We start from the raw sequence: 13885 nt of genomic DNA, 5'->3' as shown, positions 1-13885 counted from the left end.
CCAAATCCACAGCTTGTGACCAGTCGGCAACAGATCAGGGGGCTGACACCATCATGTAGCTTGACTATGGTAGCAGAAGAGCGGAGTGGAGTTCAACTGGCACGCTTCTCGTACCAAGATGTTCTCCTCGAGGGACACAAGAGACCTGCCTGACATCCTGGCACAAATTTCTTACCTTACCGCAAACCTAGGAACCACTGGTTCCTGAACTGGCTACTTTTGAGGATCCCTTGAGCTGGAAGCTACTAAGTGCTATGAATAAAGTAAAGCAGGAGAGCTGGGGAGCAGGGGCGGGTGGCAATTTTTCAAAAGGAGTTGTAGGCGAAAGCCTGGTTGAACAGTGACCTTCCAACAATATTCAGGTGCGAAAACAAAACAGAAACCAACAAGGGGGTAGGGGCCCAGGGGCCAGATCCAGCTTCACTCACCAGAAATGGCGTGCAGACCCAGGTGAAGGTCCCCACGGCAGCCAGGTAGGCCGATTTCTTCAGCACCTTGAGCTCCTCCTGCCTGATGGCCAGGACTTTGTCTTTGAAGGCCAGTTCCCAGGCATACAGCTTTAGCACTTTGATCCCGTTGAGAATCTCATTCATCAGCTTGATCCGGTTGTCTTTGCTCTTCATGTGCGCCACCTTCAGAGAGGAGAACAGTCAAGGCCACAGCTGGGGAGACCCACTTCCAGGCCTGGCAGCAGGCCGTCAGCAGCATCCCCAACCATGAGAGCTGGGCCTTCCCAAGGCTGGGAAAGCCGATCCTGCGATCCCTATGAACGCCCACCCCTGGCCTGCCCTTGGCCCTGAGAGCACAAAGGACTCTTTTACCCAGAGGAAAAAGCCTGCTTTGGAGCATGTTAAATTGGATGTGAGACACCTATTGCATTTAGCCTTGAGAAGCAGAGACAAGAACCCCACAGGCATCCAGGGAAGGAGGGCAGGGGCCCCGTCCCACCGATCCAAACGCAGGAGAGAGATTGATGCAGGGGTTTTGTGTTGTTTTGGGGTTTTTTTTCCCTCTCTGTTTCCTTTGTCTCTTTACTGAGCCATACGCTGTGACATGTTGCTAACAAGAACCCTGTCACTGAGTGCTGTCTGTGGTCATTCCTGGCTCATGGATGAGGATGATTTTTAAGTCATGTGAGGTCAAAGTCAGGGACTGAAGCTGTTTCAAAAGCAGGTCACTCAGGGAAGCCAGCATAGCACTGGAAGAAAGGTGAAAAGGTGACAGTGCCCCTTCCTTGCCTAACCTCCTCCCACCTGCACCTGCTGTGGCCTCATTCCAACAGGCCCACGTCCTGGACTCCTCTCTCCTCCTGCATCATCTGTGCAGTCAAGCGCTCTCATGTGCAATTTTGCAAGCACATCGTAAACAGCCATCAACTGGGGAGCAGAGAAATAAACTCTGGCCCCTCTCGGTTACGTACCATTTGGCGCTACTTCAAGAAAATGAGGTCAGATTATACGACATGCCACAGAAAGATCCCTGAGAGGTGGTGTCAAATGATAAGACCAGGCTGCCAAACAGGCCCATGTGTATAAAAGCTTACACGGTGGTGATGCCACACGACACACACACATAGGCCCACCAAGCCCACCTGTATAATCAGATATCTCTATAAATACACGTAAAGTTCTAGAAGGATTTGCTTCAGCGTGCTCACTGGGATTGAGAGGGCAGGGAAGGTGACATCCCCTTTTAAATTATATACTATTCTATCAACTGAATATTTTTTTAATAATGGGAAGGCATGTGCTCTGTTACATGGATATTTAAAAACTTAGAAAGTATAAAACATTTCTGAAAATAGTTGAACACTCTGCCTATCATAAGGTAGTGGGGGAAAAAGGAAAAAAGTCAGGGGTAATTTTTACTCAACTTTTGAAAATGCACAGAAAATGCATAAATGACTGAATTCTGTGGGAAATATGGAATTTCTCAGAGACTCACAGATGTGATTTTGGTCAATGGTCTATGAGGTCTAACTGTTTCAGGAGCTCTCAACCTTGGCTGTCCATCATAATCATCCAGGAAGCTTTAAAGACTGATGCCCAGGGCATGCCTGGGTGGGTCAGTGGTTGAGCATCTCCCTTTGGTTCAGGTAGTGATCCCGGGGTCCTGGGATCGAGTCCCATGTCAGATTCCCTGCAGGGAGCCTGCTTCTCCCTCTGCCTGTGTCTCTGCCTCTCTCTGTGTGTCTCTCATGAATAAATAAATAAAATCTTAGAAAAAAAAAAAAAACCCAAAAACTGATGCCCAGAGCCCACCCAGACAATGCAAACCAGAATTCCAGAAATGGAGCCCAGGCATCAGCATTTGTGAATGCTCCTCAGGGGATTCCAACAGGCACGCAGGGCTGAGAACCCCAAGGGCCTACGTAGAAAGAACTCGCTAAAATCCCAGTGTTGAAAGAGAGCCCAGCTTGGAGCCCTATGGAGACAGAACCCTACCTGGTAGGTCTTAGTCTTCATGGCCATCACGGCATTGAGGGGAACCATGAGGATCATCACAGCCACCCCAGCCAGGACAGACGGGCCCAGGTTCTAAGGAAGGAAGAGAACAGAAGCCTTCGACATGGGGCTTCCCTGGCTGAGCACCCACTATGCCAACCCCACAGACCTGGCTGAGCGCATTCAGGTCACCTGCATAACTGTGACTCAAAAATGGGGCTGTTCAGAATTTTTGGATCTATTCCTGAACATCTCCTGGGATCCCACGACCCCTTTAAGAACACACATGTTCGGTATCTGAAACCCCAGGGGACAGGTGAGTTTCACATATTAGAATGTTAGAAAGGTGGGGTGTCTGGGGGGGCTCAGTTGATTGAGCCTCTGACTCTGGATTTTGGTTCAGGCCGTGATCTCGGGGTCCCAGGATGGAGCCCCGTGTCAGGCTGCTCATCAGGGCGGTCTGCTTCTCCCTCTCCCTCTGCCCCTCCCTTGGGTCGTGAACTTACACTCTCTGAAATAAATAAATAAATCTTGAAAAAAAAAACTTTAGAAAAATAATAAGGTGTTGAATGGAAATTAGCTAACACAGCCACCCTAATGGTTGATCCTGTTTAAAGGTCTGCTTACAAATTTGGCCCTTGGCTGGCAGCTGGGAGCCTGGATTTGGGGAAGGCTCCCACCATTCTCAGAACTGGCAAGAGTGGCTCAGTGGGCCTCAACTCTTTGTACAAACAACATGGTTTATGCTGAACCCCTCTTTGTCTCCTGGGAGTCTGCAAGTTTGGTATGTGCCAAGCAGAGGCAACCTATAGACAAAAACCCTGGGCACTGGCTCTCTACCAAGCTTCCCTGCCTGACAGCATTTCACACGTTGTCAGAACTTGTTGCTAGGGAATGAAGTGCATCCTGCGTGGGTCACCTGGGAGAGGACTCTTGAAATCTGTACCTACTTCCCTCTGATTCCTCCCCCTGCGTCTTTACCCTCTGCTATTCCTGCTGTAGTAAATTAGAGCTATGAGTCCTCCTCGCAACTCATCCACCTGGCATGGTCTTGGGACCTGCTGACACAGGTGTGTCCATATACTGCATGACAGGCCCACTGGGGTCCTAGCACAGCACTCTATAATCAAACGAATTGCTTTCTCAGCAGCAGAATAGGAACATTTGCACTGAGACAATCATCAAGATCATAAATACTTCATATCAGTTCAGGTCAGGTTATGGCACCAAAGGAGCCAAGGAAACTTTCAGAGCTCTTGGATTTGAGGATTTGCAGACAAGAGGTCATAAACTTGTTCTATCATCCCAGTTGCAGATGAGGAAAATACCCCCGAGGGAGATGAAGAGGCCAAGATAAGATACAATCTCCATCTTTTAATTTCGACACCTAAAAAGAGACAGGTTGAGAAACTGGCCCAGTATGCATGTACTCAGCAGGTACACAGAGACGGAACTAGAGGGTAATGTGATCTTTTTTTTTTTGCCCTTAAGCATTCAGAAAACCAGGAGCATCACTCTCTTCCAAGTAATCACCCATGGGGGTACCAGTCCTAGTCTCCCAAACAATGCTGTTGCTCCTAACGGTTTCTGTGAAGTATCTCTTCCCAAGGAGATTAATCCACCTCTGAGAATGCAGGTGATTTCTACCAACAACCTAAAGCATCCAGAATGAACTTGGATTACAAAAAGTAATTAAAAGATACCAAACACGAGTAAAAAACACCATGCACCTGCATTGACTCCTCCCTTTATCCTGACATCCCTATGACGAGAGATACCATTGTCATCACCAGTTTACAGAAGAGGACAGACATGCTGAGGCTTAGCGACATTAAGTAAAAAGGTCACAAACCTAATAATGGAAGAGGCAGTCTGATTCCTGAGCCCAGAACCACCATCACTATCCTATACTGTGTTTTTGACAGTCAGAGAAATCCTATTTCTATCCAAACCAGTGGTTCTTAACCAAGGAAGAATTGCCCCCAGGGAATATCTGGCAATGTCTGGAGACATATGGGTACACCTGGGGTTGGAGGCTGGGGACTGTGTTATTGGTGTCAGTGTGAACAGGCCAGGGGCACAGGACAACCCCCAACAACAGAAAATTATCTGGTTCCAAATGTCAATAATACATTCAGCAACCCTCATCTAAAACAAAACAATTTTCTTAATGGTTCATAAATCAACCCTGAAGGCCAATTCTAAAGGAAGTGTTCCAAAAATATTTCACCCATGGCTGAAATTTCTGGAGAAGCGGGTACCCCAAGATGTCAGCCCACAAAGACATTTAGATTCTGGTATTTATTTCTGTTTCATTGCTAGAAACAATTTATAATCATTCATCTTCTGCTATATAAACTGACAAAAAAAATGTAAACTACAGTCAAATCAACAGATGATTTGCTGTGCACCTATTAGGCACCAGGCCCTGCTGGGACTGCACTCAAGGAAAATAAAAAATAAGGCAAAAACAAGACACTGAGGAGCCCCTGGGTGGCTGGGTTGGTTAAGCATCTGCCTTCAGTTCAGGTTATGATCTCAGGGACCTGGGATTGAGACCCATGTTGGGAATCCCTGCTCAGCAGGGAGCCCGCTTCTCCCTCTGCCCCCCACCACCTCATGTTCTCTGTCTCTCTGAAATATATAAATAAAATCTTAAAAAAAAAAAAAAGACACTGAGCCCATGAGTAACGGATACACTTACCAGAAGAGGAGGGGCTGCTACACCAATCAGCAAAAAAAAACTATTCCAGAAGGTAACATTAGAGGAACTTCTGCACTAAACTACTGGGATTTAAAAAGGGAAGAAACCCATCTAATCAAGAGGGAAAAGGAATTAGCGAAGGTGGCAGTCATCACAGCCTTGAAAGATGAGTAGGACGCCACCCTTACGGAAGAAGGAGGGAAAGGGACTCCTGGCAGAAGGAAAGGCCCATGCAAAGGCTCAGAGGTGATGAAGAATAAGGCACGTGTAAGGCCAATAGCACCTCATCAACTTTTCATTTTGGGAACTGCCCCCCTCTCCTGTGGGCATGTGACCCGGGCTGGCCAATGAGAGAACTCTGCCTCCTGTATCACAGTGATTGGCTCAGGGGTGTGACTAGGACAGTGCCTGGTCCATCAAAGCTCTCCAGCGGGCTCTGGCTGAGGAAATGAGGACTGCAATATTTTCTTTTCTCTCAGCAAAGATGATAAAAGCCCAAAGGTATGGAAGCCACCGAAGGAAATCACAGAGAATGAAGTCAACTCAGAGGCAAATAGGGCCAAGAAATGATGGAGTGAGCCTGAGTCCTTCCAGCACTGAATGAACACCTGGATCCATCCATGCCTGAAGCCATACCCTGTGCTCTGCAGTTACACACACTCACAAAATTCCCTGTACTTGCTTAGACTATTTTAAACTGGATTTCTATCCCTTGTCACTCAGAGAAATCTTGACCAAAGCAGTTCGGGACTGGTGAGTACAGGAGTTTGGTTAGTGTTTGGGAAGACACGGTGGGAGAAATGTGGTGCATAATGTTCTAAGGTTGTGAATTACATACACTGTCAGAAAAAGGACAAATGCAAATAAGTATTGTGCCACCCAAAAGAGCATAAATCCAAACACTGAGGAAAGGGATAACATACCCAGGACTTGTCCAACAGGCCAGGAGAGAAAATGTGAACAACGTCCAGAAAAGGCCCCAGTGAATTTCAGAGGTTCTTATCACCGACAACCACCCCCTCCCCCCCCACCGCCCACGGGGGTGGTCCCTCCCTCCACACAACAGGGACGACGTCAAACACACACCAGCCACAGGAGGTAGAGAGCAAGGATGACTTGCAGAGGAGCTGACCAGATCATATTAATGTACGTGGCCAGGTCCATGAACCGCTGGGCGTCCACAGACATGAGGTTGACAATCTCCCCGACAGTGGAGGATTTTCTGGCTGAGTTGGTGATCACCAATGCCTGCAGGACAACGGAGAGGGAGAGAGGGTGAGTGTGGCAGGCGAGAGTCCAGGCCCTTCCTCCGGGCCCCCTTGGAGGAGGACGACAACTCAGAGCAGAAGGCCCACTTCTCTTTTCTCCTCCCTTGCCGCCTTATCTGCGTTCCCAGCTGTCTGTCTCATTGTGAAGGCCCAGCTCTTATCAGCAACACTCGCTGCCTTGTCCTGACTCCTGAAACAGGGAAGGGACCCCCGAAGGCCCCTCCAGCAGGGCCTCACACACTTTAGGTTGCACACATGTCACCAGGGAAATCTGTTATGGTTTCAGACCTGGTAGGACTGGGGTGGGGCCTAGGACAATGCATTTCTAACAAGCTTCCATGTGATACAGATGCTGCTGGTCCGCAGATCACGCACAAGGACTGAGGTCAAGGTTGGCATGTCTCAACCTTGCCATTACTGACATGTGAAGCTGGGTATTTCTTTGTGGTACTGGCTGATGCAGTATAGGGTGTTCACCAGCATCCCCGGCCTCTACCCACTACATGGCCCCACCTCCAGCGAGGACAGCCAAAAATTGTCTCCAAACTCTTTTCAAACATTCCCTGGAAGGACAAAATTGTTCTGGTTCTCAAACATGGTTTCACACTCTTAACTGGGGAGTTTAAGATACTAGTGCCCAGATCTCCCCCTCGGAGACCCTGATTTTGTTCATCTGCGGTGCAGCCTGGACAGGGGAGCCGTGAAGTTCTCCGGGTGAAGTCTAAGGACAGATGGGGCTGAGCACCAACCAAATGGCCCCCTCTCCTGACCATCGCTAGGTAGTCTCTTCTCAACCCATGGGCTCAAGCAGCATCTGTCCCAGAAGCTAAGAAACTGAAGGAAGCGAGAAATTCCTCTTAAACTGATAAGCATGAATGCTTGCTAGGTACTCCACTATTCTGGGAAAGGACCACTGGCTCAGCTCAAATGGGGGTTCGGAACAAGCTCCAACAGAGCATCAATGGCAGAGTGCGGATCCGAACCTGGATTTTCCCGAGTTGAGTACCACCTATGAAATCCCGTCCGTGGCGGACGCAGGCCTCAAGGAGATGCTATGCACCCACCCACCCTGGACATCGGCTCTGCTGCAGTGTGATGCCTGCTGGCCGATCCTAGCCATCTGTGGTCATGTGGGCCACCCTCCCGCTACCACTCCAGAAGCAAGGCTTGAAATCCTCACGGCAGCTCCCACGGTGCCCCGGCCCGGTCCCCACAGATCCTGAGGCTACGGCAGGTGACGTCCGGCCTCACCCACCTTCCGGTACACAGCCCCGATGACGGCCGTCTTGATCCTCATGCCGCTGACGAAGCAGATGTGGAAGTACTGGTGCAGCACGAGGGTCTGCAGGCAGGCGCTGATGAAGAGCAGCGCGGTGTACAGGTAGCCCTGCCAGTCCGGGGCCTTCTTGTCGTTCACGAAGTTGATGAGCAACCTGTGAAGGAGCAAGGACAGAATGACGGGACACTGACACACGCGCCATGGGGAAGGTCCTTCCACTTGGGCATTTCGACCTCCTCGGAGCCGGGCGGGGTGGGTGCTACTCCTTCCAGCTCATGCGGGAAAACAAAGCCACAGTGGGGATGTGACCACACAGAGCGCCCAAGCCTTGGGCTTCTCGTACCGACTGCTCTGTTCCATCACCGGACAGTCACCCAGAGGTGAGAATACTCTCACCCAACCTGAGAATATGAGAGGCAGGGGGAGGAAGGCAAAGAAAAGGAACATGGGGCCCCAAAGAGACAAAAAGAGAGAGGTAAAGAGAGAGAGGAGGGAGGGGGCTCCTTTGTGAGGTTCTGTGTTCAGGCTGCAGGCGGATGGATGCACTCTACCTCGTGGGTTTTTTTGTTTGTTTGTAAGATTTTATTTATTCATTAGAGACAGAGAGAGAGAGGCAGAGACACAGGCAGAGGGAAAAGCAGGCTCCATGCAGGAAGCCCGACGTGGGACTTGATCCCAGGGCACTGGGATCATGACCTAAGCCATGGGCAGACGCTCAACCACTGAGCTACCCAGGTGTTTCTCTGGCTCATGTTCTTATTCTTGGTTTCCCTAGACAATCCTCTCCCTTCCCTCCTGTGGCTTCAGGGAAGGTGGTTTCTATTATAACCAAAGTTATAATAGAACTGAACCCAAATAAACCTGAGTTCAGATGGCTATCAATGCGAAGCATTAATCAAAACAGGGGGGACAGAGAGGCTGGCTTGAAGCCCCTGGGGGACATGCCCTGGGACCCCAAGGCAGTGGTCGGGAATGCTGCTGGTAGAAGGAGGCGGAAGGTCAGGGACACAAAGACATGCTCAGATGAGAGGGAAGGGGTCTTACTTTAAGATCTCTGGGCCAGCAAACATCATCAGGTCATGGAGGGCCTTGAACAAGAAGCTCATGAGGAAGTAGGGCCCGAAGGTCTTGTATAACACCTTGAACAGAGACGGCTCGCGCTCCTTCTGTGGGGTCTTGACAATTAACACCTCAGCCTCCTCGTTCACGTCCACCTGGGAGCCCCCTTTCGGCTTGGCAGGATCCTTGGAGGAGTACGTGATCTTCCTCTGCTGTCTGGAACACAAGGAGTGTGGAGTGGTTGTGGGGTCTTCTGGAGACTTGTCTGGCCAGCCGGGGGAGGGGGGGGATGAGGGCCAGAGCAGTCCACCCCTTGGGGAGGCCCAGCCAAAGGAAACCAGTCACTGCAGAGGAGCAGCTGAGCCCGCTGCTTAGGAGCACAGCCTCAGGGCGCTGGCTAGGTGAGCAGATTCCCCAACTGCTCTATAGGTCCAGGTTATTATCTGCTAAAACAGAGATACACCTAGGACCCACCTCACCAGGTTGCTCTGAAAATCCAATGTGTTAATACACATGAAGGGCACTGAAAAGGGCCAGCCCCACAGTGACCTACAGATACAACGCAATCTCTTCTCAGAATCCTAGCAGACTTGTTTCTATAGGAAATGACAAGCTGATTCTAAAATTCATGCAGAAACTCAAGAGACCCAGGATAGCCAAAACTATTTTTAAGGAAAAAAAAAAAATCAAACATGGAGAATGCACACTTTTCTGTTTCTTTTTTTTTTTAAGGTTTTATTTATTTATTCATGAGAGAGGGAGAGGCAGCGACATATGCAGAGGGAGAAGCAGGCTCCACGCAGGGAGCCCAATGCAGAACTCAATCCCAGGACACTGGGATCATGACCTGAGCTGAAGGCAGACACTCAACCACTGAGCCACCCAGGCGCCCCCAATTTCAAACTTTATTGTAACTGTAATCAGGATAGGCATAAGGAGAAGGAAGGATTCACACACACGCACACTCACATACACGCACATAATCAATGGAACCAGAAATAAATCTGATTTCTGACAAGGGTGTCAAGATTGTTCAATGGGAAAAGAATAACCTTTTCAACAAATGGTGCTGAGAAGCCAGCCAGCCACATGCAAAAGAATGAAGCTGGGCCCCATTTCACACCATATACAGAAATTAACTCGAGATGGGTCAAGACCTAAACACAGAATTACAATTATAAAATTCTTAGAAGGAAACAAGTGAGGGGCACCTGGGTGGCTCAGTGAGTTAAGTGTCCATCTCTTGATGTCAACTCAGTTCATAATCTTGGGGTCATGAGATCCCAAGTCATGAGTCAGGCTCCGTGCTCAGTAGGAAGTCTGCTTAAGATTCATCCTCTCCCTCTGCCCTTCCCCGCCGCTTGCAGGTGCACTCTCTCTCAAATAAATAAATAAAATCTTCAGGAAAAAAAAAAAGAAAACGTGAAAATCTTCATGACCTTGCATTTAGAACGGATTCTGAAATAGGACACCAAAAAGCACAAGCAGTGGAAGAAAAGATGAGACCAACTGGACTATGTCAAAAAAAAAAAAAAAGTTACGTTTCAAAAGGTACAATCAGGAAAGTGAAAAAGACAAACCACAGAATGAGAGAAAATATTTGCAAATGAAATATCTGATAAGGAACTTGTAACCAGAGCCTATCTAGAACTCTCATCACACAATAAGGAAAAACAACAACAACCCCATTTAAAAGGGGGCAAAAAAGATATGCAAAGGGCCACAAAATGTTGCCTGACACCATTAGCTATCAGAGAAACACAAACCAAAACCACAATATTACTTCAACACCCACAAGGTGTACCATCCAAAAGTCAGGTAGTAACAAATGTCTGCAAGGATGTGAGAAACCGGAGCCCACACAAGGCCCCTGCACAGTGCCCTCCTGCTCGGAAGAGGACAGAAATGATGGAGGGCGCACCACTTCCAAGATTAGGTCACAGACAATGGGGCAGCTTCTGTCTCACCTTCTCTTTGGATCATTCACTCTGGGCAAAGCCAAGTGCCAAGTGGGGAGGACACTGGAGGAGCCCCCAATGGGGAGATGTTGCCAAGAGCCAGCCTGGACTAGCCAGCCATGTGCAACCTGAGAGCGGAGCCTGCAGCCCCAGTCGAGCCTTCAGATGATGCAGCCCCAGCTGTCAAGCTGAGAGCAAGCTCACGAAGTCACTGAGCCAGAACCTCCCCACCCCCGCCTCTGCTAGGCTGGATCCCTGACCCAGAGAAATTATGGGAGATAGCAAATGTTTGCTGTCCTTTTCGGCTGCTAGGTTGGGGTAATATGTTACACAACAACAGACATACATCCTAGCTCTTGTCTCCCAAATTAAAACCAAGTGAACATCTTCTAATGGCCCCACGTGGGCTCCACCACTCAAATACATGCTTCATCCTCACCTAACCCAACCTCTGCAATTTATAGAATCCTTCCATGGCACGAGTATATTGAACAGCACTCAATCTCAGAAGACTCTCCCGTTAGGTCGATGCCACACAATTGACTATTCAAAACACCTGATACTTTCCCTTGGGGACCACAGCCTTCCAATCTGCCTTGGCTCACTCCCCACCCCAGGAGAGGACCAGAACCATGGGAGTCTCCATTCCCTGGGGTCAATCAGGGGTCTGTCCTACCTGCCCCTCCCAGGATACATGTGGGCATCCCTCCACTCTAGGTCCACAGCTTCTGTCCCATGCAAACAACCACCACAGGGGCCTCCTTCCTGCTCCCTCATTTCCTCCCACTCTTGTTCCCTGACAGCCAAGTCCTGCAGGGCAGCCACTGGGACCGTCCTAAAAACATACCATCCCCCTACTTCAACTCCCCTGACAGCCTCCCCCCTGCATCCAGAATAAAATCTAAACTTTGTGGGAAGTTGTGTGACTTCCTACGGCTGCTGTAACAGATTACCACAGAGTGGCTTAAAGCAACACAAATTTATTGTCTCATAATTCTTGGGATCAGAAATCTAAGGGTCAGGGCTACATTCCTTTTCATGTGTTTCCTAGTCTTTTCCTACGTCTAGAGGCTTCCTAACATTTCTAGGCTTGTGGCCCCTTCCTCCAATTAAAAGCCAGCTGCAGAGCACCTCTCTCCCTCTCTTTCTCTTTCTCTCTCTCTCTCTCTCTCTCTGACCTCCTGTCTCCTTTTACAAGGGCCTGGTGATCATATCAGGCCAAGTCCCTGTGCCATGTACGGTTCTGGGGATCAGGGCGTGGACATCTTTGTGGGGGCATTATCCCACCAACCACACTATCAATGTCACCATGCAAGGTCTTCCCTTTTCCCTTTACTGACCTGCCCCGAAGCTGGGCTGCTGGCGGGGATTTTTAGTATCATTCCTCCTAGCACACACAGCCTTCCTTGGCAAGAAAGAAAGAGGGCAGGCAGAGAGGAAGGGAGTGGCTCAACCCTGCCTGTTCATTTTCTTTACCACTTCCTAAGCCAGCCCTGGCCCTGGGCCTGCATGGGCTGCGGGTGACCCAGGGCTGTTGCCAGGGCCAAGAAAGAGGTGCCAAAGGGTCAGGGGGAAGGTCTCGGGCAGACAGAGAGGAGGAAAACACAGGTCTGGGTGGACAAGGTCAAGAGTAGTGGGAAGGATCAGCTAAGGCCAAGTTGAGAAGGAGAACTATCCCAGGAACCGGAGGCCTACAAAGGAGGGAAGTGCTCCAGGAGGGGAGAGGAAGCAAGCAGGGCATGTGCAAGCTTCGGCAAGGAGGGGTAAGGTCTGAGTCAGGAGAAAATTGTCCAGAGCATGGGAACAGAAAGCATAGGACGCTGAAGGCTGGGAAAATGTCACCGTGGGCAGAGATGCCCATCGGTCACTTTTCCACTAACTAAAGACGTGTCTTGGGCCAAACTCTGGACAGAGCCCCCACCATCATAGAACCCCAAGAGAGGAAAGGATTAGCAGGCGTGACTTCACTTAAGAGACTGTGTTACTGGTGCTATCATGGGGGCTTCCAGGAGGAGGTGACATCAGAGCAAAACTATGTAGGATGCGAGATTCAGGAGAAGGAAAAGGGTGCTCCGGGCAGGGGGAGCAGGGAGCCAGGCCTGGAGTGAAGGATTTGAAATGAGGTTTGGCAGCCTTTCCACAAACAGGTAGAACGCCTCAGGGGAACCTGAACAGGACTGGGAGCCACTGTAGGAGGCCTGAACCAACCAAACAGCAATGAGGCGCCACGAGGGTGCTGTCATTTAGCTTGAAGGTGTTAGGAGAGGTAAATCTCAAACTTGAAAAAAATCTTAGCTCGCCTGAAATTTCTACATTTCTGGATGTACTCTGAGCATCACAGTCTGTGACCTGCAGTGAATATCCAAGGGCAGACGTGACTTACAACTGCAGAGAATGGATTGTACAAACTTGATGCACATTTTCACTCTTCTCAGAGCTAAGGATATACAAACAACAGTCGAACCCTAATCCTAACTGTAAATGTGTTGCTTACAAATGCAAATGACTCAAGATCTTTCCCCCACCATCTTACCCTTTTCTCAAAAAAAATTTTTTTTTCAGTGCTTTCTGTTCCTCAAAAACAGAGGTTCCCAAAAGGGGCTGTGCTTTGCAAATTCCACGTTCTCTGACTGTCAAAGATTGAGCTAGATACCAGACCTCCTGGAACCTACAAAACTTTAAATCCCCCCACCCCCAAAAAAAGACCCCAACAGGAATTTGTGTAGGTTGAAAAGCCTGCCTGAAATGACTAGGTCTGGAATCTAACTCTGTTTTCGGACATAAACCCACAGTGTGTATTTTTTGGTTCTTGCAAGTTTAAATACACCTCGAACTTTTTCAGGAATGCAACTATTGCCAAAATGAAAGGAAGACTGCATTTTGTTCAGAACAATGCCAAGCACTGGCCTCCACTCTGCAAAACCTCTTCGGTGAGGGTGACTGATGGTGGTTCTGGAGATCTGCAGGGATTTGCAGCTGTCACAAGGGATCCTCCACTTTAGGACAAGCAAGGACTCTCCATTCTGCTCTTTCCAGCGCACGCCTGAGCATTTACTCACTGAAATACATGTTGTCTTATTACAAATCCCTTGTTTCAGTTTTCCTTTAATGTCTAGAGAGAGCATTTTGTTAATTTTTAAAATTTTAGATATGTGGGTGGGCTTTTTAAAGAT

General features: G+C 49.0%; 1 protein-coding gene across 3 annotated transcripts in view; it reads right to left on the bottom strand.

Moving 5' to 3' along the window:
• The window catches only part of ABCC1 (ATP binding cassette subfamily C member 1), a 135619-nt gene that overhangs the window by 57685 nt on the left and 64049 nt on the right, over positions 1-13885 (bottom strand). For all 3 annotated transcript variants that reach the window (XR_008666370.1, XM_055339515.1, XM_055339516.1), the window contains 5 exons: positions 8740-8970; positions 7672-7849; positions 6235-6396; positions 2445-2537; positions 429-632 (listed from right to left, as the gene is read on the bottom strand). Coding sequence is in view for 2 of the 3 variants with exons in the window: in XM_055339515.1 (XP_055195490.1) it covers positions 429-632; positions 2445-2537; positions 6235-6396; positions 7672-7849; positions 8740-8970 (868 nt within the window). In the remaining variant the exon portion in view is untranslated. The remainder of the gene's footprint in view (positions 1-428; positions 633-2444; positions 2538-6234; positions 6397-7671; positions 7850-8739; positions 8971-13885) is intronic.

The sequence above is a fragment of the Nyctereutes procyonoides genome, unplaced genomic scaffold, assembly GCF_905146905.1.
Source record: "Nyctereutes procyonoides isolate TBG_1078 unplaced genomic scaffold, NYPRO_anot_genome, whole genome shotgun sequence".
Lineage (NCBI taxonomy): Eukaryota > Metazoa > Chordata > Mammalia > Carnivora > Canidae > Nyctereutes > Nyctereutes procyonoides.
The sequence above is the reverse complement of the archived record's forward strand: the minus strand, read 5'-3'. Positions and strand labels throughout refer to the sequence as shown.